Below are 26,482 nucleotides of genomic sequence, written 5' to 3'. Positions count from 1 at the left end.
AACCATGTATTAATTGAGTTGTATGTGTATATTACCTCATATAAGAGTAGAAATATAATGTGTGAAGAATAATATCAAACTTGAATTCTACTTCAGTGTATCAAAAATTAAACTTATTTTGCATCCGTATACAAAATTCTATATCAGTGAATTAAAATTAATCTTATTTGTGAGTAACAAGGCCTTAAGTTGAGGAGTTGATTCAATAATCTCTCTTTGTCCTATCGTCCCTATGTATTTCTATATTCCTCTTTCTTTCTTTTAAACCCCTACCTCTATGCCTTAGAAAGAAAGATACAGGAAAAGAGAAAAATCTCTAATTCCAACCTTGTTTTCTCTCTGAATAAGACCAATAATAACTTATAACCAACTCCCAAAGACAGTACCTATCTATAGCCCAAGAAAGCAACTAAAAACCTACACAACCCCCTTTAAGGTATTCGGGGCATCTTTTTCTTAAAGTTTCTTCTGGCTGATTTGGGGAGAATAATACCTAAGTAGGGGCCCAAATAAAATTGGGAAAAAAAATGGTTAAACAAGCTAGGAGTAGTATTTGTGGTCCAGTCTCTAAAAGTTGAGAAATTCCAGGCTTAATATAAGTCCTCTGTGGGACAGTCTGAACTGCAGGACCAGCCAGTTTGGCTCAGGAGGATGATGAGGAACAGCAACCAAAGCACTTGGGGCTGGAACATGAAGGATGCAGGATGTCAGTGTCTCAGCATGCTGGAGGAATACATCCTGTCAGGTCTGATCCAGCGTCAGTGTCCAGTTCTTTAATTCTGAAAACATCTAATTTCTCACAAGCATTATACAATCCTAAGACTATAAATATATTAGGTGTGCAGGATGCACAGAACAATTAAGGCTGGTTCTCTGCTCTTTGTATGAGCAGAAGAAAGACATCTGCAGATCTTCATTCATGCCATATGAAGAATGGCATCTAATAAAAAATCATGGGTATTCTGTAACCAACAGGAAACTTTGGCTATGCGTAGACACTCATGTCTCAGCCAGTCTCAGAGCTATTCCCATGTAGTGGGATTAACAAAATAAGTTAACTGCTTGTTCTGCATTTTGAATTCATGTAAGTATAGACTGACTTAAGTTAGCAGTCTCCCTTTCATCCAGGTCTGTTTCATTTTGATCTCTTTCAAAGAGGAAGTATAGCATCACCATTAATAATGAACATACAATTATTATCTTATTGAAATCAAAACAAGATGGTATAGTTCTAAATGTCTTTCTCTAGGCTCTGTGGTGCCTGATGTATAGGCTAGGACGCTACCTGTTTCCCAAGAAAATGTATCTCGCTTTAGAGACAAGCCGGTTGCCCTGAGCTTACCCTTTTAAGGATATGAATTGTAGCCTTTGAGTTTTGGGGACCTAACTGGGCTAACGTGTAGTATGTAAGTCCTCTGTGTCTTTTCCATCTGATGTGACCGTCACCTGTCTCCTGTGAAAGTAACTCCATTTGGAGGGATAAGCTCCACATTTAAAGAGATTGGCTGGCTTTTTTAGAGCATTTGCATCATTTTTCCTTACATAAACCTGAGATTGATGTGTATCCATCCTTTAGATCAGTAAGGACATATAATCCATTGTTAAGAAAAAGGAATGTACATAGTAAATTTAAGGAAAAATCGTAGGCTGTCTCTGCAAGAAACTTATCAGCAGGGGCCACACCTTGTGGAGACCAGTTTGCCGCCTGTGTTTGTCTGTGTTGGGAGGAAGGGTTTGTGCCACCACCACCCTGCTCAAATATTTCATCTCAATTCCAGTCAAAATCTCCAGACGTCTCAAGCAAAAATCAAGCAGGGAAACAAGAAAATCCTAAGTCTTGGGTCAGTTGTGCCAGTTTAGGCTTCAGTTAGTGAAACCCTGTCCACCATTCCTTGGAATTTAGTTACTGCTATCTCTTTCTGGTGGACCCTTTCCAGAAAGAGCTGACAGACACCTTGTCGCTTGTGAGCTCTGAATCCCAGCCACCATCAACTCTGTGGACAAGAGTTTGGTTCCTTCTTCCCTTCCTGTGGCCAGGAACTGAGCCTCACAGCTCTCGGCTCTCTGCCTTTCTCCCTGGACTTTTTCAGAGAGGCTATGGAGAAGTGTGACTATGACTAAGCACATTGCAGACAAATTCATAACCGTCAAAACAAAGCCAAAGAAGATCCAGGAGTCTTCTGCCATGGCGCCTTGGAAAGCAACCATAGCAGGTTCTATTTTATTATTTTTCTAGGTGGTTAACTTCATTTCCCAGGCCAGTTTAGAAGACTGCCAGCCTCCTAGTTCCACCTCTCCTCCCGGCCACGTGTCTGCAGCCATCTCTGCTCTGTAAGAGTTGGGCCCGCAGGCTGCTAGGAACAGTGCCTGTGAAATGCTCTGGTCCATGGGTGCTCTCTCGGAGCTCTCCCCGCACCCCTGTCAGACTATGACAAAATGTGATTTTTAAGGGAGTGGATACCTGAATTTAGTTGGACGCCTTTCATTGGTCAAATAGGTTAGGCTCTTAGGCAAGGTAGGTCACAGAGAGCAAACAGTAACTAGCATCAAAATGCATCAGACCAACCTCCAACGGGACAGCATGTCACACCCATGAACCACATCACACACGTCACATACATGCATCACATCACACACATAACACAAAGGCACTACATCCTGCACATCACACACAGAAGGCACATCACACCATCACACACAGAGGGCACATCACACCATCACATACATCACACACAGACGGCACATCACACCATCACACACATCACACACAGACGGCACATCACACCATCACACACATCACACACATCACACACAGACGGCACATCACACCATCACACATATCACACACAGATGGCACATCACACCATCACACATATCACACACAGAGGGCACATCACACCATCACATACATCACACACAGAGGGCACATCACACATATCACACACAGTTGGCACATCACACCATCACACACATCACACACAGACGGCACATCACACCATCACACATATCACACACAGACGGCACATCACACCATCACACATATCACACACAGACGGCACATCACACACATCACACACAGAAGGCACATCACACCATCACACACATCACACACAGACGGCACATCACACACATCACACACATCACACACAGACGGCACATCACACCATCACATACATCACACACAGACGGCACATCACACATATCACACACAGACTGCACATCACACACATCACACACAGACGGCACATCACACACATCACACACATCACACACAGACGGCACATCACACCATCACACATATCACACACAGATGGCACATCACACCATCACACACAGAAGGCACATCACACCATCACACATATCACACACAGAGGGCACATCACACCATCACATACATCACACACAGAGGGCACATCACACATATCACACACAGTTGGCACATCACACCATCACACACATCACACACAGACGGCACATCACACCATCACACATATCACACACAGACGGCACATCACACCATCACACATATCACACACAGACGGCACATCACACACATCACACACAGAAGGCACATCACACCATCACACACATCACACACAGACGGCACATCACACACATCACACACATCACACACAGACGGCACATCACACCATCACATACATCACACACAGACGGCACATCACACATATCACACACAGACTGCACATCACACACATCACACACAGACGGCACATCACACCCTCACACATATCACACACAGACGGCACATCATACATAAGCAGCACATCTCACATATCACACGCACGACATACATGCAGCACATCTCTTAGTTCATGCTGGCTCCTGGTAAAAATAATAAATGTGAAATGGTTGATTACTCCACTTCGATGTATCATAACATTGTCACTTTCTTATTACTGGCTATTTAGAATTTTCAAGTTTTATTCATATAAACAATACTAAAATAAAATTTTTGCATGTCTTCTTCTTTTTTTTTTTTTTAAGCCGGAAAGTTATTCCTGGATCCAAGAGAACAAAGACCTTCAGAATTCTTGTACATACACACATACAATTAAAATTCTTATTGACACGTTTTTTTCATGTATAAATTTTTATGTCTTTTACAAAGAAATTGTTCCTAAATGCCATATATAGTCTGTGAAAATAGCAATCTTTTTAATGTTTACAAGCATATCATGCTTCAGTTTTTAAGAATGGGTTAATCCTACCAAGAAGAGACTTGCTACCCTATGAACATATACAGGGGAGGAGGTCCCCCTCAGTCACAGTCATAGGGGAGGGGAGTAAGGGGAAAATGGGAGGGAGGAAGGAATGGGAGGATACAAGGGAGGGGATAACCATTGAGATGTAATATGAATAAATTAATAAAAAAAAGAATGTGCTTATCTGCACAGTACAGACAGTGTTATAATCACTACCATGTCTGCCTTCTGTACATTAGTAATAATTTCTGTTTTCATTAAATTCTTACCATTTATATATCTACTGCTATAGCAGTCTTTTCTTTAAAAATTTGATTTGAATGAACTTTTAACTTTCTTTGCTTTTTAATGGGAAATATTTGATGAATAAAATTATTATAGTTACACCGGGCAGTGGTGGCGCACGCCTTTAATCCCAGCACTTGGGAAGCAGAGGCAGGCGAATTTCTGTGAGTTCAGGGACAGCCTGCTCTACAAAGCAAGTATAGGCTAGCCAAGGCTACACAGAGAAATCCTGTCTTGAAAAGCAAAACAACAATAACAAAAAAATCTGTTATAATTAGGCTATAAACTATGGTATCACAACTAATACTAACGACAAGCAGGGTGTTACTTGGTCAGTCACTCTGACAGAGTATCACGAAAGGCCATGGAGGGAAGAAGGCCTCATCCTGGCTGTGGTTCTCAGGCCTTGGGCCAGAGTCTCTCGGCCCTGTTTGTCTCTGGGCTTGTGGTGAGGCAAGATTATCATGGCAGCGGACACATTATGGACCAGAGGTAGGGGCTTTGTGGCCATTGAGAAATACAGAGAAGAGAAGGGCATGGGGGGATTCCTTTCCCACCCACACCCTTCCAGGGCACGCCTTGGCTGTGATTCCCAAGTGCACTGGCCATTGCGGAAGCTAGAATCCTCCTGATCCTCACGCCCGTCACCTTGTAACCAAACAGGAGCCTCTGGGAGGCACTTCCAGATTTAAACTGTATTATTTCACCTTGGCTTTTAAAGCTCATGTTTATCTCATATTGTAGAACGTGTTTTTCATTTCCAAGGAGCTTCAAGGTATTGGCTGCTCCATTGTTTTCAAACAATTCAACTTAAAAACATCTTCCCTGAGAGTACTTGCTATAAGTAAAAAACAGACTGGCTCCTGCGATGTTGTGTCCAGCACATGCAGCACACAGCATGCGCTTCAGAGGGCCTGGAAGCCCTGCCCTACACCCTTTCTTCTATAGGACCTATAAGCATTCTTATGGGCTGGGTCTGTGCACTGCCTAGAATCTTCCACAGCAGACATTTTGTAGTCTGGCATCTCCACTTTGCTAGGGTCTTCAGTACAGCCCCGGGCTCGCTGTCGGAGCTGCATGTCACACTGTCAGGAGCTGTCAGCAGGGATTCTGATCCTGCTTTGAAATCTGCATGGAAATGTCCCTGACTCATAACAGTTCCATTTTTCATGTCTGAAAAGCTAGCATTACATGGAGGTTGCCACAGTTTGCCACCAAATCAGCAGGAGCTACACACACTTCGACTGTGGCTCCCTTGCTAACGCCTTTGCACACTCACAGTCTGAGTCGGGGCCTGCAAGGCACCTCTCCTATTGCTGCACAGAGTATTTGGGTTCTTTTTGCTGATCTCGTCAGTAAGCGCACCTTCTTCAGCCCAGCTGTGTTTATAGGTAAAATGCAGGGCTTTTACATCCTTTGTTTTGTCTTTTTCTTCCTTACTGTGTAAAGGCAACTAAAAGCTGCCAGTAATCTCCATGCTGTATTCCAAATACCAAGTTATCTTGATGTTGTTTTCCTACCATCACTTTTTTGCTTTGTTTGTTTGTTTGTTTGTTTGTTTTTCAAGACAGGATTTCTCTGTGTAGCCTTGACTGTCCTGGACTCGCTTTTGTAGACCAGGCTGGCCTTGAACTCACAGCCATCTGCCTGCCTCTGCCTCCCGAGTGCTGGGATTAAAGGCGTGCGCCACTACCACCTGGCTCATCACTTTTAACTATAGCGTCACACACATCCTCAAGACACAACAAAGCAGGGACAAGGTGCTAGACTTGACCATGCTGCCCATCTCTAATGCAGTTCGCAGAAGAACCCTGGTCAAGCCTTGATCCTTCTTGTTCCTGTCAGCATTGTGTTGGTCAAGCTCCAGCCAGAGAAGGCATCCTAGCCTCTTTCTAGCTGGCTTTCCCAGCTCCTCCATGAACCAGCTTCAGAGGCTTCTGAGCCTCCTGATCAGACGTAGGCAGTAGCCATGGTGCCAGTTTTCAGTACCCACTTGTTGTTTTAGCCAGCCTGTCATCACCATGACACAATGCCTGAGAAAACCAGCTGCAAACATGAAGCACTTGGCTGATCGATTAAGATTTCACTCCATAGCTACTTTATTGTTTCAGGGTCTGTGGTGAGACAGAAATCAGTAGACTTTAGCTGCTTGTCTTGTGTTTTGTCATTGTTTTTTAAAATTTTTTTATTGCTGCTGTTGTTGTTGTTTGTTTGTTTGTTTTTTGAACTCAATTTGTAGACCAGGCTGGCCTCCAATTCACAGAGGTCCACCTGCCTCTGCGTCCTGGCGTGTGCTACCACACCTGCTATAGCTGCGAATCTTGTGGCAGCCAGAAATCAGACACAGTAAGAGTCATGTCCTTCAAAGGCATGCCCTCAGTTACTGACATACTCAAACCACATGAAACCGTAAACTATGGTAACTCAGTTACACTGAATTTCAGAATGCTGTATTAATTTTCCTAGTGATATTTGTCTTTGCCATCACATCTATCATTTATTTCCCTGAAATTTGTATTTATTTTATTGAACTTTTAGCTTTTTATTTGCATCTTTGTATGTATCTCTAAATAACGTTGTTTATTCTGGTTATTTACAAGTCTGTGAAATTGACACTATAGTATTTTTCTGTTGTTCGGTATGTTTACATCTTGTATTTGATTTTTATTATTCTAAACTTTGAATCCTGTAATGGTGCTGAGAAGTGCTCGCTCTGTAAGTGCGAGGGCCTGAGTTTGGATCCCATCCCCGGTGTGAAAAAGACAGAGGCAGGCAGGTCCTGGGGGGCTTGTGAACCAGCTCCAGCAGCTCAAACTGTGAGCCTTAGGTTCAGTGGAGACCCCAGTGCAAAAGCAAAGGTGGAGGGTGACCTCTGACCACCACATTCTCACAGACAGATGAACACACTCATCTGTGTGCATATTTCACAGACACATGCCCACACATGTACAAAATTTTTTTAAAAATTTAAGCATGACCTATTATTTTACAAGAACATACAAAGGAGTATTTGATATGCTTTTCTCTTACTAGGTATGTGGTTTCCTTGAGATTATTACGTTTCTATTGCCTGTTTTTCTTCGTTTTGTTTCTGAGATAGGGTCTTTCTGTGTAGACCTGGCTGTCCACAGAGTCAGAGATCTACCTATCTCCTGAGTGCTGGGGTCAGAAGTGTGTGTGTCGCTAGACCCAGCTTCATTGCCGTTTTGTTTGTTTTTGAGACAGGCTCCCATGTAGCCTAGGCTGGCCTCACATTGCAGGTGGTTGAGGGTAACCTTGACTTTCTGTCCTCCTGTGTCCACTCCTTGATGGTAGAATTATAGGCTCACACCTCCAGTTTCAGTTCTATACACCATGGGGATCAAACAGGGCTGTGTACCTGCTGGGCACACACCCTCCCAAGCTGAGCCACCTGCCATTGCCTTCTTCAAAGGCTGTTAGATCTGTTCTTAGCGCTGACCTTCTTGGTACTTCATCTTTTTGTTTTTACTGCTTTTGCCATGTTGATTTGGTTATTACGCTTATATAGTACCTTTTATGATCTGGTAAGTATATAGACATTTTCTAATTTATTATTTTTTTTTAGAATCTTATCTAGTCTCTTCTAATGGTTATTTAGGAAAGAAAAGAAAAAAGGAGTAATGCTTTGTTAAACTTCCTGTATGTCCCTTTTCTCTTACCCTCATGCCCTCCCCTGAAAAAAATAAGCATCAGTCAAAGTCCAAATTATTTTGACTAGAAATATATTGATTTTCCACACAGGAACATAAACGTAGTTAGTCTCGAATTGATTTTTGATTACTGCTATTTCTAGTATGTACTTTACACGCACATTGCAAACATGAAAGGCTTACATACAGTGTTTGTACCCTTCTGTGTAGGTGCTCTCTTTTACACATCCCATCTCATTTCATTCTGCTGAGACATTTGAATCCCTTCTGGCCTGTCTGAAAATGGACGATGAAAAGGTAGCAGAAGCTGCCCTACAAATTTTCAAAAACACAGGAGGCAAAATTGAAGAGGATTTCCCACATATAAGATCGTGAGTTTGGCTTTTTCTGATAAATATTTTGCATATACTGTTTCTTGAGTAACTAAACTTCGAGGAAAATTATTTTACATTAACTCTTTATGAATGAATGTAAACATCTCTTTTTCTGTGAGAAAGCATTGGTTGGTATTTTACATTTATAAAATAAAAGACAAGCATGGTAGATTGTTGTAATACTTCTGGGTTGCTTAAAAATTTAAAAGCCAGGCACAGTGGACAGGCCTGTAATCCCAGCACTCAGGAGGCAGAGGCAGGTGGATCTCTGTGCGTTTGAGGCCAGCCTGGTCTACAAAGCGAGTCCAGGACAGCCAAGGCTACCCAGAGAAACACTGTCTTGAAAAAATCATCACCAACAAAAACCTTAAAAGCTATTTCATGATAAAGTAGTTCTTGGTGTACAGTAACACAAGATAGACAGTTCATAAGCAGCTAAGGCTATGAGAAATTTCAGAGGGGTTAAGTGTGTGTGTGTGTGTGTGTGTGTGTGTGTGTGTGTGTGTGTGTGAGGGAGGGAGGGAGAGAGAAAGACAGATACAGAGAAAGAGAGAAGAGGGAGATACAGAGAAAGGGAGAAAGGAAGAGTGTGCGCATATGCTTTTAAGCACACCTGTGCAGGCTTACCTGAGCAGGTCAGAGGACAACTCTCAGGAGAGTCAGTTCACTTTTCCTTGTGGGTTCCATGAAAATTGAACACAGATCATCTCATGTGTACAATAAGTGCCCACTGAGTAAAATAAGTAAATCTAAAAAGCAAAAACCTACCAGAATTTTATAGCATTAGTCTTTCCAGTAAAAAGAGACACTATTGTTTGGAGCTGTCTTGTCAAATTGTGAGTTCATGATGTATATTTCCTTATGGGATAATAGGCCTGCTACCCAGATCAGAGCAGAGAGCAGACGGCTGTGCACTGGAACTGTGTGTGACTGTATACCATGGATTGTATCTCCACTTGACAGAGTATCTCAGTTAGACGTCCACTATTGACCAGGGTGTGCTCGTTAATCTCAGGGAGGGATTTAACATTCAGACAGGAAATAGTTCTAGGTGGGAGCTAGCAAGAAGTGAATCCTTGATTTCAATTTAGGTTTATTTCAGTATCCATTTACCTATATCCTTTTAGGCATGGTTTCCATTTATTTCTTCTTTTTAGTTAGTGTGCAAGATAATGGGTCTCATACATACACACACACACACACATACACACACACACAAACACACACACAGTGGGTCTCACGCAAGCACGCATGTACGTGTGCTATGCATGTGTCATCTTTGATCTCACTTCTTTACATACAATTACATTTTCCTGTGCACTGAACTCTTGGTGGACATCTTGGCTGTTGTGAGTAGTGCAGCTAACATGGATTTGCAGGTGCTTGTCTGACATATTTCGACTCTTCTGGTGGACCCAGGGGCGGTGCAGCAGGGTCACTTGGGACTTCTAGTCTTAATTTTTTGAGAAAACTGCTTACTGACTCCCATATCAGCCCATCCGGTTCCCATTGCTACCAGCCATGTGTGAGGGTGGTCTTTGCAGCTCTCTTTGACAGCATTTGCTGTTTCTCGATGACGTGGAATCGCTATATGATTTTCCTTTGCATTTTCCTGATAGCTAAGGGGGCTGAGCACTTTTCCAAGTGTCGGTATGTCTTATTTTGGTAAATGTCTGTTCCATTAATTTGGCCATTATTGATTCATTTTGGGGCTGGGAGTTTTGGTTTATTCATTTGGTATTTTAATTTCCTGTGGCTACAGAGCTGTTAGTTTTTCTCATCCTGTACTCTTATCACTGTAATTGGCTGCTGCTGTTGCTGCAGTGCATTAGGTGTTGACTTGGGTGCAATCCCATTTGTTGATTGTGGGATTATTTCCTGAGGGCTGTTGATGTTATTCTCAGAAAGTCCTGGCTTGCGCCTTAGTCCTGCGCCTTCCCTCTAGAGTTCAGAATCCTACATTAAGGTCCTTGACCTAGTTTTGTTGTGCATGCTGAGGAGATCCAGTTTTTCCTGTAGCCTTGGTTGAAGAGGCTGATCTGTTCCCATTGTATACCTTTGTAACCATCAAAATCTAGGAGGCTGTGTTTGCCTTTTTAAACATTCTCTTGTGACTAAGTTTGACTTCAAGTTTGCATTATTATCTCACTAGCGATGCCAGCCTGGTTTTAGCTTCCGCTTGCTTGGTAACTGAGTTTGCACTCTTGGGTCTGTGAACAGGTGCCACTGAAGCATGTTAGTTGGCTATAGCAGATAGCTGGATTCAGTTGGCTGGTCTCCCTGTCTTTTAATTGAACAGTTATCAAAAGCTGCATTTGGTTAGAGGAGAGGTCCCGAACTCCTGAAGCTGCTGTGGTTACTTTTCTATTGGTTAGAATAATGTTCACTCCTTTATTTCTTCCTTAGTAGTAAGTAGCATTAGTGCTCTGAGGGCTTGCATTTCTGGGGGTGACAGAGTCCTTCCCAAGTCTCCTCTCTTCACCTTTCTCCCACATGAAATTGGTTTCGTTATTTATTATGTATACAGTGCTCTGTCTGCATGTACACCTGCAGGCTAGAAGAGGGCATCATGTCACATTATAGATGGCTGTGAGCCACCATGTGGTTGCTGGGACCGCTGGGGGGACATTCCCATAGTGTGTGTTCCCTGGTTTTACAGCCCTGCAGAGCGCTCTCAGGGTAGCAATCTTCAGAATCCATGAAGCCCTTAAACTTCTTTAGCGTCTTGTTCCTAATCCTAGGAGCCTGGCCTCTGTCTCCCCTCTAGGAGAAAAGGGAGGAAACAGCACCATCAATGGGTTGGTGACAAGGTGCTGCTTTACCTCAGGCTTGTTTAGGAAGGTCCTTATCTCCCAGTCAATTCTGAAAGATAACTTTGCTGGATCTAGGAATCTGGTTGGCAGTAAAATACATGAGTCTACTTTGCTGGCTTTTAGGGATTTTGTGGGCAGTCTGATGGACTTTCTCTCTGTCTCTGTCTGTCTCTCTGTTTCTGTCTGTCTCTGTCTCTCTGTCTCTATCTCTCTGTTTCTGTCTGTCTCTGTCTCTCTGTCTCTATCTCTCTCTGTGTGTGTGTGTGTGTTCCTGTGGGTTGGTGGTTTCTCTTATATTTTTAAATAATAATCTTTGTTTACACCTTGCGTGTCTTGACTGTGGTGTGCTCTGAAGACCTTCTTCTCTGGTCATCTCTATGTGGAGTTCTTGTGCTTGGATGACCATTTTGTTAGCTTTGGGGTATTTTCTACAATTGCATTGAATGGTTTCTCCAGGCCTTCACTTCTTACTGACCCCTCTGCATGGATCCTTAAGTTTGGCATCTTGATCATATCTGAGTATTTGTGGAAGTTGTTAGATTTCAAACTGGGACAAATGGCTGAGGTGTCCATTAAGATATGAAAGTGGACGTGACCCCCAAGTCCTTGCAGCCCTCAGTCCCTACCTGTTGCAGGCCCCTCCTGGCTGCCATACCCCGCACCTACCATGGGCTGTCCAGCGCAGGGCACTGGGTGGCCTTTCCCTACAGAGTCCAGCCCTTGGCCTACTGGCCCTCTTTGTCCTCAGCCTCTGCCTGTTGTACCTTGTTCTGCTGTTCCCCATCTCCCTTCCCCTCCATCCTCCCCTTACATGGCCAGCTCAGTCTGCTGGTGTCCAGGATGGACTCTCACCTGCCTGCAATGAACTGCCTCTTCCACCACACCTAGGAACAGTCTTGGTCTTTCCCTTTTATTTCTCTGCCTTGTTTTTTGTTATCTGGTGCCAAAACCTGGGACCAGTCACATCCTTTCCCCTTTTGTTTTTTCATCCAGTTGTGGGGGTCATTTGTTTATCTTTCTTCCTTTTAGTGTTTGAATATAGTGACTTTTTCACCTGTGCTGCTGGCTTTCTTTTCCAGGCCCTGTACTGACTGATTGCTTAACTGCACTCCCCAGCTATATCCTCTTTGAAGTCACTAATAATTTTACAAGTAAACTTAGGAATTCTTCCAGTATTTTACCTACCTTAGCATCCTTGAATCCAGTTGTGTGTGGGGTGGGGGTGGGGGGGGTTATGATCTTTCTGAGGGTTCTTGTTGGCTTCTTTTTAATGAGGTGGTGGAGGTGGTGGTGGTGGTGGGGTGTGTGTGTGTGTGTGTGTGTGTGTGTGTGTATGTGTTTCTGAGTTATGATTGACACATATGTTGTTTTAAGGGGCCACTTAATGAGCAGCTTGCTCCCAAAGGCTCACTCCCTGTCAGTACTCAGAGTGGACAAAGCAAAGTGTTGCTATAGCAGCTACACCAAACTAAACAAGATACTGAAAGATTTAAAATAATCAAATGCCACTCATATACTATCAGTGACATAAAACTGAAAAAAAGCACAAGTGATATAAACTGTGCAATGGGATTAAAATCATTTAAGCAAATGATTGGGCTAAGAAAGGAGCCAGGAAAGGAAACAAGTAGAAAAGAAAGTACAATTAACTGAAAGAAAAGAAGCCAGGCACGGTGGCACAGTCCTTAAATCCCAGCACTTGGGAGGCAGAAGCTGTAGATCTTTGAGTTTGAAGTTAGCCTTGTCTACAGAGTGAGTTCCAGAACAGCCAGAGCTACATAGCTTCCTGCCTGCACAGGTTCAAGCCAGATGGGGTCCTTTCCCTAGCCAAGAAGCTCTGTAATTGATACGTGCTAGCAAATTAAAAAATAGTTTCTTCCAGTGACATGTCACTGGGATATTAACTGCACTTCACTGTAGGCCCCATGCCCAGGGGAAGTTGGCCAAGACAAAATGAAGTCATTGGTATTTTTGTAGACTTTTTTTTTTCCATTTTGCTTTGTTTGAACTTTTTTGTCTTATTGATCTTTTGCTTGTGCGTTTTGGTTTCCGTTTGTGTGTAAGTGTGTATGTTGCTTATTTTTTAAGCTGAAAGAGTAACATGATTAAAATGCATTGTATGACAAGTTTTTTTTTTTTTATTAAAAAAAAGGAAAAAAGAAAAATGAGAAGTAGGGTTGTAAAGGTGAAGGGAACAAGAGATTAATAAACAGAAGAAAGGAAAGAAGGTTGCCCAGTAATGAACATGATAAGCGGAAGGAAGGAAGTAAAAGTAAAACTAAAATTTTATTTTTAAGACTAATAAGCTAAAGCCAAATAGTACTAAAAATACAGTAGAAGGGGGGAAAAAGAAATATAGAGGAAAAAAGAGAAGACATTATCAACAATGGAAAGTGTAAACAAATGTGGATAAATATCAGAAGGTGAAAATATAAAGTCAAAAGGCTCTTTTAAGTATGGAGCAAGATATCACTAACTGTACCAAAATGCAGAGGAGGAAAAAAAAAAACCCAAAATATGTTGGAATGGCTTCTTATTATACTAGACCATTATGGGATGTCTGCCAGAGCTGTCTTAACTCTAGTTTAAGTACAGTTTATCCTTTACTTAGTAGGATCTTCTGATGGCCACACTTAGTCTGTGGTCTGAGGACTCAGCAGACCGTCCCATTTACTGAGACTGGAGTTGGTAAACAGCGGTGGCGGCTGCCCTCACTTGTGTGTGTTTCCTGAGATGAACATGGGTTGGGTTATTGACTTGAGTCAGGACAACTTAACAGTGACCACAGCATTGAAGCAACCATTTTCTAGCTGCTTGTCGCTTCTTGGGCAGGGAACCTTCTGAGAGTCCCGTTTCTTTACCCATGATGGCATGCCTGTCTTGTGTGGGTGGCCATGCTGCTGTGGCTTCATGGTGGATAGGAGCGTGCTGTCTGGAGGACCCGTCCCCATCCTCTTTCACTTAGCCTCTGTTGTCCCTCTTCTGCACTGTTCACTGAGCCTTGGAGAGGGTGATGAAGATGCCCTGTAAGACCATGCACGCACCTGTCACTTTCTTGACAAATAAGAATATCTGCATTAACTTCTCTCTACAAACAGAAGCTTCTTGGACCATAGTCAAGACAGTACTAATCTGTGAATGTAAACATAAAACCTTTTCTTATTTGTCACTTTTCTTTGATTTTTTTTTAGAGCCTTGCTTCCTGTATTACATCACAAATCCAAAAAAGGACCACCTCGTCAAGCCAAGTATGCCATCCATTGTATTCATGCCATATTTTCTAGTAAAGAGACCCAGTTTGCACAGATATTTGAGGTAAGGAAAACATTTTAATTCCTTAAAAAATAAATACTGACTTTGCAGAATGTCCTCAATCAGAGATGTATCATACTGTGTACTGTCAGGATGTGGATCAGCAAATCAGCATCGGTAGTGGTTACCACAGGAAACTGGTTTCCATAGGTCTAAGGCTCCTTAGGTTCAGAGGTCAAACCCTGTGTGACACCTTTGACACTGCTGTATGTATTGAGTGCTTGTTGTCTATAGTTACAGCCGGTGACAGTGCTGTCACGCTCAGTCATATAACAGCCTTCACAGTTTGAATTTTGAGTGTAATTTAGTCCTAATTGGTAATGTAAATAACTTTAGATTTAAGTGACTGAGCTAACTGCTAATATAATGTGCATTTTTAATGTTTCATACTATTTTCTTCACATGTTAAGTAACTTTGACCTTGAGTTATTTTATTGTGGCCAACTATGAGAATAGTTTATAGCGTTATAATAAAACAGAAAGTAGTAGAAAAGTCTGTAAACATGATTATAATTTTCATGTCTGGAGCTTTGAATGGCAGTGTGAGCGGTTTGGAGATCACACTAACCTCCTCCCGTCACCGTGTTGATGTTTATCTGTGAGGTACAAACTTCTGTGTTATTTCATCATAGTTTCATGTATCATGTTAAAAATGTCTCATAGGATACACTTTTCATCTTCCAGATAACACTTGGATTTACATGTCAAGTAATCTACCTTAATTTCTATGCACTTAGTGATGTCTGTTTTTATTTATAAAGATGACTTCATTAATTAGTGTTGATTTTGTTCTTAGTGATCAATCTTTTTTCCTTTAATGGTTGTCACCATGAGAATAGCTCTGACATAACTTGGCTGCGGAAAGATTTGCCATGCTGCCTTCTGAGGAGGTGCCTCCTAGTGCTTGCCAGCCTTCCCACGGTGGCTAGTATTCCATGATCTGGCCATTCACTTTTCTTTTTTTCAAAAATAAGCTTAGTAATGTACTGTGGGAAAGTATTAAGTAGTAATAGAATTAAAAACGTTTGTGCAACCATGTTTTTGTTTATAGTGTGACCAGCAGAGTGATACTTAGGTATGAACAAGGTGACAGTATTGAGGGAAGTGACCAGGGCTAGCAAAAGGTCAAGTCATCAAATGATCTGGCTTGTGAAAGCTTGTATTGTCCTAGTGTGTTGGGAAAGTGTAGTTTATATTGCTTGTCAGGTTTGCAGTAATTGATGTTCAGTGTTAGAACAGAGAACCCACATTTGCTTTCTGTGTATGTATTCCTCTGTGTTTCTGTGTTTGTGTGTGTGTGTGTGTGTGTGTGTGTGCGCGCGCGCGCACACACACACACACACACACACACACACACACACAGGCACACGCTTTCTTATAGAGACCAGAGGTCAACACTACATGTCATCCTCAACTGCTTTGCAGCATTAATTTTGAAACAGGGTCTGTTACTGAATCTGGACCTCACGCATTCAGCTGGCTTAGCTGCACTCTTCCTGCCCGGCCTCCCCAGCATCGGAGTCACAGATGCACTCAGCCTGTGCGTTGTGTGGTGTGGAGGGTGCACGCTCAGTCCGTTGTCCATGATGTGCATTAAGCACTTTGCCACAGAGCCGCTTCCCAAGCCCTCAGAAATGTTCATTAAAAGGAAGCATTGGGGTTTCAGATGGCGCCTTCCTCTCAGCCTAGCCACACACACGCTGCCTCCCTCCTTTAGCACTAACGAGGGCACAGTTCAGCCACTCTTCTTCTGATTTCTTATCTGTAACGTTTAACCCCACTCGCCAGTTGTCATTCTGAGTGAGGATGACTTTTTGTTGTTGTAACAAGATACTTACTAAAGGTTTGGTTTTAAATCAGATGAAAAATACTAAAATGGAATTTAGTACTTGATGCTATAATTTTTCAAGACACCCAAACTTTAGTTAACTACTCATAGGAAAAATTGTTTTGCTACTGAGAATTGTATTTCAGTGTTTTGGTGTTGAAAGGCTTAGGGACATGTATTCTTTCTGACTGGTAGTCCTTTGTGTTGCTGCTGGAGTCCTGCCCACTGTGACTGCACCATGGAGAAGACACGGTGCTCATTCCACCTCAGTGTGGCGGGGTCCCTGACTGCAGGGCAAGCTGCAAAGCAGAACCTTCTTCACGCTTAGGAAGGAGGACAATGGCTGTCGATGGGCCTAGCATTTGCTGGCATTCATATACATGGCCACAGACACATGCTGTGTAGCAGGGTTGATACTGAAACACTTCCTTACCTAGTTCTACACTGTGAGGTGGGCAACACTAAGTGTTTCAACTCAGTGTCTTCTGAGTGCCAGTAAGCTGTGGAAGTCCACACTTAAGCTTGAGTTACTATTTACATGGGGTCTAAACTTCTGTAGTGTTTATAAATCGAAGGTGAAATACATGAGCAATTTTATTGGTGTCTATAGAGAGCTTTATTTCCTACCCTTCATTCCCAGCCTCTGCACAAAAGCCTGGATCCCAGCAACCTGGAACACCTTATAACACCACTGGTCACCATTGGTCACATTGCTCTGCTCGCCCCTGACCAGTTTGCTGCTCCCCTGAAGTCTTTGGTAGCAACATTCATTGTGAAGGACCTTCTCATGAATGACCGGGTGAGCTGTACATTTAGAGTTGTTGTCTTCATAGTGTTTGTTCTAGAGAGGTCAGGTGCATAACAGCACCCCCAGCTGCTTTCATTTAAAGGCATTTGACCCCTTGGAAGTCAGAAAATAACACCCAGGTGTGGTTATTTCAATTTTCATGGAATTAAGTTATATAAGGACACGGAGTTTTGATTAAGTGGCAGTTGTTTGTGTGGTGGAGAGGGAGGAGACAGATACCGTAGTCTGGGCAGGCCTGTGATCCTCCTGCCTCAGACTCCTGAGTAGATGAGTTATAGGCTTATACCACAGAGCCTGGCTAAGAGTTTAAAACCTACCTTTTCTTTTCCTTAAAACTACAGTTCTTAGCCGGTCGGTGGTGGTGTACACCTTTAATCCCAGCACTTGGGAGGCAAAGGCAGGCAGATTGCTGTGAGTTTGAGGGCAGCCTAGTCTACAAAGCGAGTCTAGGACAGCCAGGTCTAGACAGAGAAACCCTGTCTCCAAAAAAGAAACAAACAAAACCTCTACAGTTCTTGGGGTTGGTGAGATAGCGCAGTGAGTGCTTGCCGCACAGCATGAAGAGCAACATGTGACACAGACTCACAGGCCTAGAGATGGCCCAGTGCCCAGAGCTAGACCCTGGAGCTGGCTGGCCAGCCTAGCTAAATCAGTGCGCCCCAGGTCCTATGGAGTGATAGCACATGAGGACATCAGGGTGACTTCTTGCCTTTAGACACTCAAGTGCAACATACACCTCCACACAAATGCACACTCACCTCTTAGTGCTAGGGTTTTTTTTCATCCTTATCTTTGCTTGCTAGCCTAAGTAACTGAATCACCAGTCTTTTAAAAGGGTCTATGGAATAGATTGTGTGTTAAAAAGTCAATCTTAGCCCACACCCTGGTACTGGGGAGACTATTCCTTCCAGGGTTATTTAGTAAATGGGGCTAGATGAATCATCAGTATTGTCTGTCATTGTTTAGGTATAAATTTTGTTTATTCAGGAAATACTAAGTGGCCATGAGAATTCATGCTTACATTTTAATATTTTCATTGTTTGCCTAGCTTCCAGGAAAAAAGACAACTAAACTTTGGGTTCCAGATGAAGAAGTCTCTCCTGAGACAATGGTCAAAGTGAGTAGCCTCCATAAGTCTGTTTTCCTTAGTTTACTCACTGTGTCAGTGGATGAGCATGGCCACTGGAGTCCCGGTTTTACCTGTATTGTGTTGCAGTCTTCCATGTACTGTGAGAGCGTAGGGCAGTGATGGCAGCCAGGGCCTCGGGAACAGTAACAGCAACCCAGGCTGAGGAGAAAGACTGAAGGCTGTTTCTGCTTCCATACTCTGCTTCTTAGAGACCAGCCTCTTAAGGTCTGGTGATGCTGGTCTTCTCCTGGGTCCCCACCTGTTAGCAGCAGTGCTAACTAACCAGGCTTTAAAGTTAGCTTTTCTTTGGGACTTTTGTGTTTCTCGGGTTTTTTTGTTTGTTTTTGCTTTTTGTTTTTTAATCAGAGCTTTTCTGTGTAGCCTTGGCTGTCCTGGACTCCCTTTGTGGACCAAGCTGGCCTCAAACTCACAAAGATCCGCCTACCTCTGCCTCCTAAGTGTTTTCTTGGGATTTAATAAAACAATTTTCATTACAAAACCTTTAATAATTCCTCACTCAAGAGGCAGAGGCCGGCAGATCTCTGTGAGTTTGAGGCCAGCTTGGTCTACAAAGGGAGTCCAGGACAGCTAAGGCTACACAGAGAAACAAGCCCGTCTTGGAAAACAAACAAGCAAACAAACAAACACAACTTTTAATAATTCCTGAATATGTGTCACCTCCATTTCAGTGAATTTGTCAAGATTTGAAGGTTAGGAGAAAATATATGGAATGTTGACATTTTTCTTAGAGTTTTTTACCACTCTCTGGGCTCGCGCCCACGTTGTCTGTCCTGCTGCCTTTCTCTCTGCCTGGGTGTGCTAACTCCATAGCTTGAGGTAGGCTTGCCCGTTGTTGCAGCCCTGGAATCTGACGTGTCACCCCCCCCCCCCCCCCAGCGCAGCCCTTCCTACTCTGGTGGCATCACTGACTGGTACTCGTTGTGTTTGGGTCTCAGATTAGTCTTATGCAGCAGTTTTTATCTTAGACGCAGCAATGGGTGAGAAGATAGGCCATGTAGACAGAGTGTGCGCTCTGTACTCACCACGTACTCTGGAAAGGCATGCTGGGAACCACTGTGCCAGCACTGTTCAGGCTCAGTTATTGTTGTCTTGGTCTTTCAAAAAGCTGACCTAAGTCGAAAACATAAAGACCTGTGTCAGGGAGCACCGTGAGCAGAGAAGTGCTTCCGCTTAATCATCACAGAGTGTGCAGAAGTGGTGTCCACTCTTGGGTAGGAAGGCTGCATACGGTTTGCAGCTAGCAGCTTTCTCTGCTTAGGAAAGTTAGCACGATTCTAGTTCTAGGTGCTAAGGGCGAGGTATGTGCTTGAGGAACATCAGGTCACCAACATAGGATAACTCACACTCGGTGATGTGGTTCTGTGCCAATTTCCTGGTTGTTGAAACAACTCTAACTTAAAACACTGTTATCTTCCTGTATATAAAAAGGAAGAATTTATTTTGTCTTTGCTTAAGATACATCTACGCTTTTCTAGTTTTTAAGGTTGATGTAGAAATTTTTTAAACATAACATTGTTTTTTTGGTCAATTTGCCTTTTAAATAGATTCAGGCTATTAAAATGATGGTTCGATGGCTACTTGGAATGAAAAATAATCACAGTAAATCAGGAACGTCCACCCTGAGATTACTAACAACGATACTGCACAGTGATGGGGATCTGACGGAGCAAGGGAAAATTAGGTACGCACTTAGCACGTGTTTGCACTGCACAGTATTCTAGTTCTTGGTGTAACTGTTATATGTTAGAATTTGTTTTTAAAAGGTAATTATCATTAATTTGTAGGTATTCATGTGTTTTTATTGATATATGCTTTTACATGGTGGTTATCACAATATAGCAGTCATGTGTCTGACAGTTCTGCCATAACTACTGCCTGATGGTCTTGTTGGTGTCTCAAGGGAAAAAAACAAGTTGTTGAATCTGTTTCTAGAGTACAGTAAACAAAAAGAACAAAAAATGTACTCGATGCAGTAATTTAAGACACACATGCTCTTTTTGTTTCTATGATGAAACATAATGTAGTGCTCCCTGTTCATCCATAAGTCCTCACCTAGGCATCTAAAACAACCCAGAAAGCTATTGTTTTTTCTGAGCTGAGAATACGTAGACTTTCCCTTACCATTTCCTGTACTGTGCGCCATAGCTACTGTTTGCGTTGTAGTCTAGAACTGATAAGGTTTGTGGGGAGATTGTGCACAACCCAGACAAAGATGATGTCATTTTTCCGTGAGGGACTGAAGCGTTGGTTTTGTTGTCTTAGGATGCAAAGCGTTAACTGAACTGTGAGTGAGCCTTAGCTTCAGATCCTAAAGCTACATACTGAAGACGGCAGATTCCACCCCAGCTCCTAACTCTTTCTAGTTAGCTGACCGTTACCCTAGCTTCTCAGTGCCACTCACTGCTGCCTGTTTTAGTGTACCACTGTGGCACAGCAGGCACACTAGGTCACTTGAAGGAGTCACGGCATTGCAGGGCAAACAGGAGCATGGGTGACAGGAGGGAGTGTTAATAACATCAGCACTAGCTGGCATGTGCAGCTGTTCTCAGATGCTGCTTAGTGTCACTTCTTAGCAGTATAAATAGGAGAATACCTTCACTCCTCAGTACATCTAAGTACTTAATACGTGTCGGCTGCTCTGCCTTCATCCTCATCCTCTTCTTCCAGTCCCCCTCCCATCTCCCACTCCACTGTGACAGTGCTGGGCATCAAGCCTAGGACTGTGTATGCTATTAACACAGCCTCCACCACCGCCCCAGTGTCTTCTCCTTGATGTCTTACTCAGTGTCCCCTGTGCCTAGAACTAAACAGCACATAGTGCCTAGTGAAATAATAAAAATAAAACAGTAACCTCTGCATTCTGTAGACACAGGTCATGTGTTTACCATTTTTACTCTAACTTGTTTTCCCTCAATATTTTAACATGTCCATGTTTAGGAGTTCCATATAATAAGAATACTTTGATTTAAAATTCATACTGGATTTGAGGTAAGTTTGTTCTGCTCAGTCATCCTGGCAGAGAAAATCCTTAGTATTAATACATTTCTCCCCAATTTATTAATTACATTTTTTGTGTGAATTAGTTTATTAGTTATTGATCCTGAGAACTTAAGAACACTGGCAAAGGCAAACTACGCACATTCAAATGCAGATCTCCCACTTACCAGCTGTTTCTCTTCTGCGTGCCTGTGGTAGGAGCTTAGCTCCTGCACCTGCTTTCAGTACCATGCTTCATGTTTAGTACGGTAGTTGTGACAGACAGATTAGCAAGCAAAGACGTTGATGCTGCTCTCTGAGTAAACACCTCACACACAGAGATGAGTATACTACACTTAAAGCTTATTAGGCAAACCCACATCCACATAGATGTCTTCTAGTTCTGCCTACCTTAGGGTATGGAGGTCTAGGAAATTGAATAGCTTTAGTGGTAGCTAGCACTGGCATATTTAAGAGAGAATGGCATGGGTTGTGTTCTGTGAGCACTCTGTGTTGGATGTAGACTCAACATCTTACTGGTGTGTTCTCATAAGGCAGAAAGTGCAAACAAGCCTCACCTTGCCCCACCTCAGCCTCTTGATAAACCCAGTAATCCCATTCCTGAGGGCTCTGCCTGTGTGACCTTGTCACCTTCCAGAAAACTGCTTTGTAATAACATCTTGGCCTAGGATTTCAGAGTGCACATTCTGAGGTGAAGAATGATCAGACCAAAGGGAAAGCTTTTCGCTTTTTTTTTTTTCTTGAATGTCTATGATTTACATGTCATGCACCAAAATTTCTCTCCTCCCCCTGCCCCCCCCACTCCCCCCCCCCATAAAATAAAACAGACAAACAAAAACTCTTGTCACAGAAACTATAGTGTATCACGCAGTATAGCCTTTTGTTCACATATGTTTACTTTCAAATGTTCATTGTTACGAGTCATGGGTCTGGTTGGAGGCCTACACTGTCATTACCGGATCCTCACTGGGACTGCTGTTGGACATCCTGGAGTTGCTGTGTATCAAGGAGATTCTTAATCTTTGAATCTGCAGGTCCAGCCCCTTCATATGTTCCAGCAGGTCATACATGGGGTAGATGTTGGGATGACGTCCATTCAGAGTCCTGGATCAGGGCCTGCTCCCTTGTCCTCAGGAAAGGGCCCGCTCTCCCACTCCTGTGTCCTCAGGGCAGGGCCTGCTTTCCTGCTCCTGTGTCTTCAGAGCAGGGCCTGCTCTCCTGCTCCTGTGTCCTCAGGGCAGGGCCTGCTCTCCTGCTCCCGTGTCCTCAGGGCAGGGCCTGCTCTCCTGCTCCCGTGTCCTCAGGGCAGGGCCTGCTCTCCTGCTCCCGTGTCCTCAGGGCAGGGCCTGCTCTCCTGCTCCCGTGTCCTCAGGGCAGGGCCTGCTCTCCTGCTCCCGTGTCCTCAGGGCAGGGCCTGCTCTCCTGCTCCCGTGTCCTCAGGGCAGGGCCTGCTCTCCTGCTCCCGTGTCCTCAGGGCAGGGCCTGCTCTCCTGCTCCCGTGTCCTCAGGGCAGGGCCTGCTCTCCTGCTCCCGTATCCTCAGGGCAGGGCCTGCTCTCCTGCTCCCGTGTCCTCAGGGCAGGGCCTGCTCTCCTGCTCCCGTGTCCTCAGGGCAGGGCCTGCTCTCCTGCTCCCGTGTCCTCAGGGCAGGGCCTGCTCTCCTGCTCCCGTGTCCTCAGGGCAGGGCCTGCTCTCCTGCTCCTGTATCCTCAGGGCAGGGCCTGCTCTCCTGCTCCCGTTTCCTCAGGGCAGGGCACCTTTTGCTTTCTTACTTTAAACATTAGATGTATGAGGTGTGAATGATTCGCCCAGACCTACAGAAAGCAGTCTTACTTACATTGATTGTCTCTGCTTCTGTTTTAGTAAACCAGACATGTCCCGCCTGAGACTTGCTGCTGGGAGTGCTATTGTGAAGCTGGCACAGGAGCCCTGTTACCACGAGATCATCACGTTGGAGCAGTACCAGCTGTGCGCACTAGCCATCAACGTAAGGGCAGCAGGGGTACTGTCAGGTGCTCTTGAGCCTTTAGGAAGAAAAGCCTTGAGTGTTTGTTGTCTTTCATGAGAAACACATCAGAGTTGTAAAACTGGCATTTGGTTTCCCAGCACACCATATGGGACTGTGTCGTTGTTCTAGTCTAAACTTCCTTCAAGCACTGAACGAGCCTCATGCTGCCTAGGCCAGTGCTCCTCAGGGAGATGTAGGGCGCCTGCTTTAAGACTGCTCACAAACTCACCTCCAGCCAGTCAGTGCACAGCTTTGCTTCTCATGTGTGTATCTGCCAGGGAGCACCTCATTTCCATGCATGGCTCTTTGACACTGAGCTCATAGAGCACAGCACCTACCCAGACTCATCCCTCAATGAGCCTTCACTGCAGCACACACATGCTCTGTAAGGCCCAGGGTGGTCCTCTGCTGAGGCTGCTGCTCTTTAAAGATAATGGGTTTATTTACTTAATTTTATGTACATGGTGTTTTGATTGCGTGTATGCCTGTGTGAGGGTGTCGGATCTCCTGGAATGGGAGTTACAGATGTTGTGAGCTGCCATGTCAGTGCTGGGAATTGAACCTGGGTCCGCTAGAAGAGCAGCCGGTACTCTTAACCTATGAGCCATCTCTGCAGCCCCAGCTGCTGCATTTTATCAGTTGTTGGGAGCTGTTTAAATGTCAAGAACAATGCTGTGTAAAATGTGGCACCAGGTAGACAAGAAGGCAGGTTCCACTCTGGGGGTGCTCACAGCAGGCCCCTCCCGGGTTTGATGCCCATGCATTTCTTTGCTAGTGACTGTGTTACTGCTGCATGTGTTGCTGTTGGGATTACACGTAACTGAGCAGGCCAGTTCCTGTATCATCCCCAGATCCGCATTGAGCCTGCTTGGCCATGAGTCAGGTTCAGCCGCATCTTTTCCACAAGGCTTGCCCTGGTTCCTTAGCTGGATGCAGGCTCTATTGCTTCAGTTCCCTCCAGATTTGTCTTCATTCCTCAGCTACATACAAAGCCCAGCCTGTGCTTTCACTGTTTGTGTACATGCAGTTTGTTTTCTTTCTTGAGTTGAGGCTCCTTAAAAGTAGTACTGTGACATGAACAGACATTAAATGTGAAGGAGCAGAGATTGAATAAAGAACAACACAGTTAATAGTTGCTTAGCTATTTGGAATTTGAAATTCAGTTAATGAAAATTTCACTTTGTGTTATTATGAGCTGTATTCTAGTCTAAATTCTAGAAATACAGACTGAGTAAGTCATGTTTACAGACCTCCAAAAGCTACAGGATAAGTGTTGATAATACAGCGAGGTTACACAAACTCCTTATGGTGTGCTACAAGAACCTGTAAGATTCACATCTAGTGAGACAAAAAGCAAGTTCATAGCAGTGATCAGCTCTGACTGGAGCTTTACACTGGAGGTCAAAACAACTTCACAGTTTTTTGCTTATAGTTAGCCAATTATTTTTATAACCATAGCCATAAAAGTGTTTGCCTTGTGGGAGCTTCTCTTTGGCAAAACTGTATTGTTGTTCCTTGTTTTCCATTTTCATGATAGAAGGTCTGTGGCTGGTCATTTTGAAGAGATTCACAAATTAGCTTTATAATAAGCTTGCCCTGGGTATTTAAATGCTGAGCTGTTAGAGGACAAAGCTGTGCTGTGAAGGGGTGTGTCTTAGTAAGAGACTGGAATAATATTTAAATTATGCTCTAGTCATTGATGAATATGTTTATAATAAATTAGCTTTGGCTATGAAGTTTTAAACTGGCATTTTTTAAGAAATTGGATATTATATTGATAGATGTATATATTCGTTCCTTATTAAGACTGATAAAGGGTAACTATTGAGTGTGGCAGTAGAAGGATTGAATTTCTGTGGACACTTGAATAATTTTTGAAAAGTAGTAGTATTGAATACACTACCTATATAGTAAGAGCTTAGAGATGGGCATATGGCACCTCTCCCCTGACTGCATTAACCAGGCATGGTGGTCCATGCCCAGAGCATCCGCACTGTGAGGCTCATGTGGTAGAGATAGTGAGAGAAAATGAGACCCTGCGTCAGAAAAACAAAGACCGAGTCTGGGGCTGGCAAGATGGCTTACTAACCATTGAGAGCACTGGCTGCTCTTCCAGAAGACCTGGGTTTGGTTCCCAGCACCCACATGGCAGCTCACACGCAGCTGTCTGTAACTCCAGTTCCAGGGGATCTTACTCCCTCTTCTGGACTCCATAGGCACCAGGTAGCCACACAGTACACATTACATACATACATGCAAAACATATATGCACAGAAAAATAAAACATGGAAAGAACAAAACCAGAAAATGGACACGTGCTAGAGGTGGAGCCCAGGTGGTGCAGCGCTGTTGTCTAGACACGCTTCAGCCCCTGCATTACAGAGACACAGTGGAGACAAAGTGCAGGTCACGTCTGTGACTCAGGCCTCGAAGAAAACCCAGCGGTCACTACAGGGAGAAGAGGTGATGTGGCTAAAGTGTAGTTGAGACAGTATAGTCATGATGGTGTTTGTATATCAGGGAGATGTGTAGTTGAGACGGTATAGTCAGGATGGTGTTTGTATATCAGGAAGATGTGTAGTTGAGACGGTATAGTCAGGATGGTGTTTGTATATCAGGGAGATGTGTAGTTGAGACGGTATAGTCAGGATGGTGTTTGTATATCAGGGAGATGTGTAGTTGAGACGGTATAGTCAGGATGGTGTTTGTATATCAGGGAGATGTGTAGTTGAGACGGTATAGTCAGGATGGTGTTTGTATATCAGGGAGATGTGTAGTTGAGACGGTATAGTCAGGATGGTGTTTGTATATCAGGGAGATGTGTAGTTGAGACGGTATAGTCAGGATGGTGTTTGTATATCAGGAAGATGTGTAGTTGAGACGGTATAGTCAGGATGGTGTTTGTATATCAGGGAGATGTGTAGTTGAGACGGTATAGTCAGGATGGTGTTTGTATATCAGGGAGATGTGTAGTTGAGACGGTATAGTCAGGATGGTGTTTGTATATCAGGGAG

General features: G+C 43.7%; 1 protein-coding gene across 2 annotated transcripts in view; it reads left to right on the top strand.

Moving 5' to 3' along the window:
• PDS5B (PDS5 cohesin associated factor B) overlaps nucleotides 1–26,482 on the top strand; it is a 143,086-nt gene that overhangs the window by 97,206 nt on the left and 19,398 nt on the right. For both annotated transcript variants that reach the window (XM_084762487.1, XM_084762486.1), the window contains 6 exons: nucleotides 8,390–8,550; nucleotides 14,558–14,681; nucleotides 17,147–17,305; nucleotides 18,363–18,431; nucleotides 20,009–20,145; nucleotides 23,324–23,447. In XM_084762487.1, coding sequence (XP_084618613.1) covers nucleotides 8,390–8,550; nucleotides 14,558–14,681; nucleotides 17,147–17,305; nucleotides 18,363–18,431; nucleotides 20,009–20,145; nucleotides 23,324–23,447 — 774 coding nt within the window. The remainder of the gene's footprint in view (nucleotides 1–8,389; nucleotides 8,551–14,557; nucleotides 14,682–17,146; nucleotides 17,306–18,362; nucleotides 18,432–20,008; nucleotides 20,146–23,323; nucleotides 23,448–26,482) is intronic.

The sequence above is a fragment of the Acomys minous genome, assembly GCF_964271855.1.
Source record: "Acomys minous genome assembly, chromosome: 16".
Taxonomy (NCBI): domain Eukaryota; kingdom Metazoa; phylum Chordata; class Mammalia; order Rodentia; family Muridae; genus Acomys; species Acomys minous.
Note: the sequence above shows the minus strand (reverse complement) of the source record. Positions and strands in the feature narration are given on the sequence as shown.